General features: G+C 45.2%; 1 protein-coding gene across 1 annotated transcript in view; it reads left to right on the top strand.

The window, feature by feature from the left end:
* SARC_10900 (hypothetical protein) overlaps nucleotides 1-757 on the top strand; it is a gene marked incomplete at both ends in the record, with an annotated part of 4,983 nt that extends 4,226 nt beyond the window's left edge. The window contains one exon of the mRNA XM_014295037.1: nucleotides 518-757. Within this exon, the coding sequence (XP_014150512.1) occupies nucleotides 518-757 (240 nt within the window). The remainder of the gene's footprint in view (nucleotides 1-517) is intronic.
* Between the last annotated feature and the right edge of the window lie 490 nt (nucleotides 758-1,247).

Here is a 1,247-nt window from a genome sequence, read left to right as displayed (position 1 = left end):
GTGTGTGTGATTTTTATAGAGATTATCAGGTATATAAGCAGCTATCACTATCATGCCTGATATACAGCTTGTGAGAACCCTTCCCCATTATTAAAAGCTAGACGATTTCTTAGTGGAGATCTATTGCAAAGTGCAGCACATAATAGCGGTAATAAGGGACTGAATCAGTTATATATCAAACGCATACGTTGAAAAAAGAAGAAATTCACAAACAAGAAGGATCGTAGCACGCATATATGCACGCCCATGGATACCTACCACTCTTTCGCCCAATTTCTTGCAATTTCACGCTGGCACTTGTAGTGACCCGTCCTTTGGGGCACATCATTTCTCAAACACATGCCCTCATTAATCACCAAAGTTTTATCGTCGCAAATCACTGATCTGATGTAATTGATGCCCGTCCTTATCAGACCAGTCTCAGTTTGGTTCCCCAATTTCTATGCCACACGCGCACAGTTATCAGCGTGCTACATCCACATACTGATGTTAGTTCTCCCATCACTCTCACACACAGTTTTTCGAATATGAAACGCGTGCCTACTGCGAGTTACACTGGCACGGAGCCAAGGGGACACTGTGCAAAGGCTGTGATAAGCCCATCGAGGGCATCTGTGTCACCGCAACCGGCGGCACCCGATACCATCCGGAGCACTTCACCTGCCACTACTGCAAGAAGCAGCTGATGTCTACCACACACAAGCAGAATGGCGAGCACTATTTCTGTTTGACTTGCAATATCAAGTTGTTCGAGTAGTTGTGGCGAGTGTCGCTGCGTTGAGGTCACAAAGGTGCATTGGTTAATACAGAGAAGGAAAGTGCCTAAGCTCGCTATAGTATGGAAAGCTGATAGGTCCTAATAAACTCATTGATATAGTGTGCTCATGTACAGGAAGTATCAAAGTTGTATAAGCTTCCTCTGGCCTGATGAGAATTGTCATAGAAAAAAGTTCGACTTCACATGGTACGTCGAAAGCTGTACACTGTTGCGTATGGTATACTGCTAATTATACTAGCGGGTTTTCCTGTATGGCAGCGGATCGTCAATATTTCCATCGCTTCTCGCCGGGAAGCGAACAGGTCTCCACACTTGCCTACGATCTGGACCGCAGATACTCTGATACTTGGTAATCGGTACAGTTACGCACTAGGAGAGCCCAGAACACCAGTCACACACTATGAACACTTCAATTGGTACAGTTCCGCACTAGGAGCGCCCAAACACCAGTCACATACTATTAACACAT

This window comes from Sphaeroforma arctica (genome assembly GCF_001186125.1).
Source record: "Sphaeroforma arctica JP610 unplaced genomic scaffold supercont1.1433, whole genome shotgun sequence".
In the NCBI taxonomy this organism is placed as follows: domain Eukaryota; class Ichthyosporea; order Ichthyophonida; genus Sphaeroforma; species Sphaeroforma arctica.
Note: the sequence above shows the minus strand (reverse complement) of the source record. Positions and strands in the feature narration are given on the sequence as shown.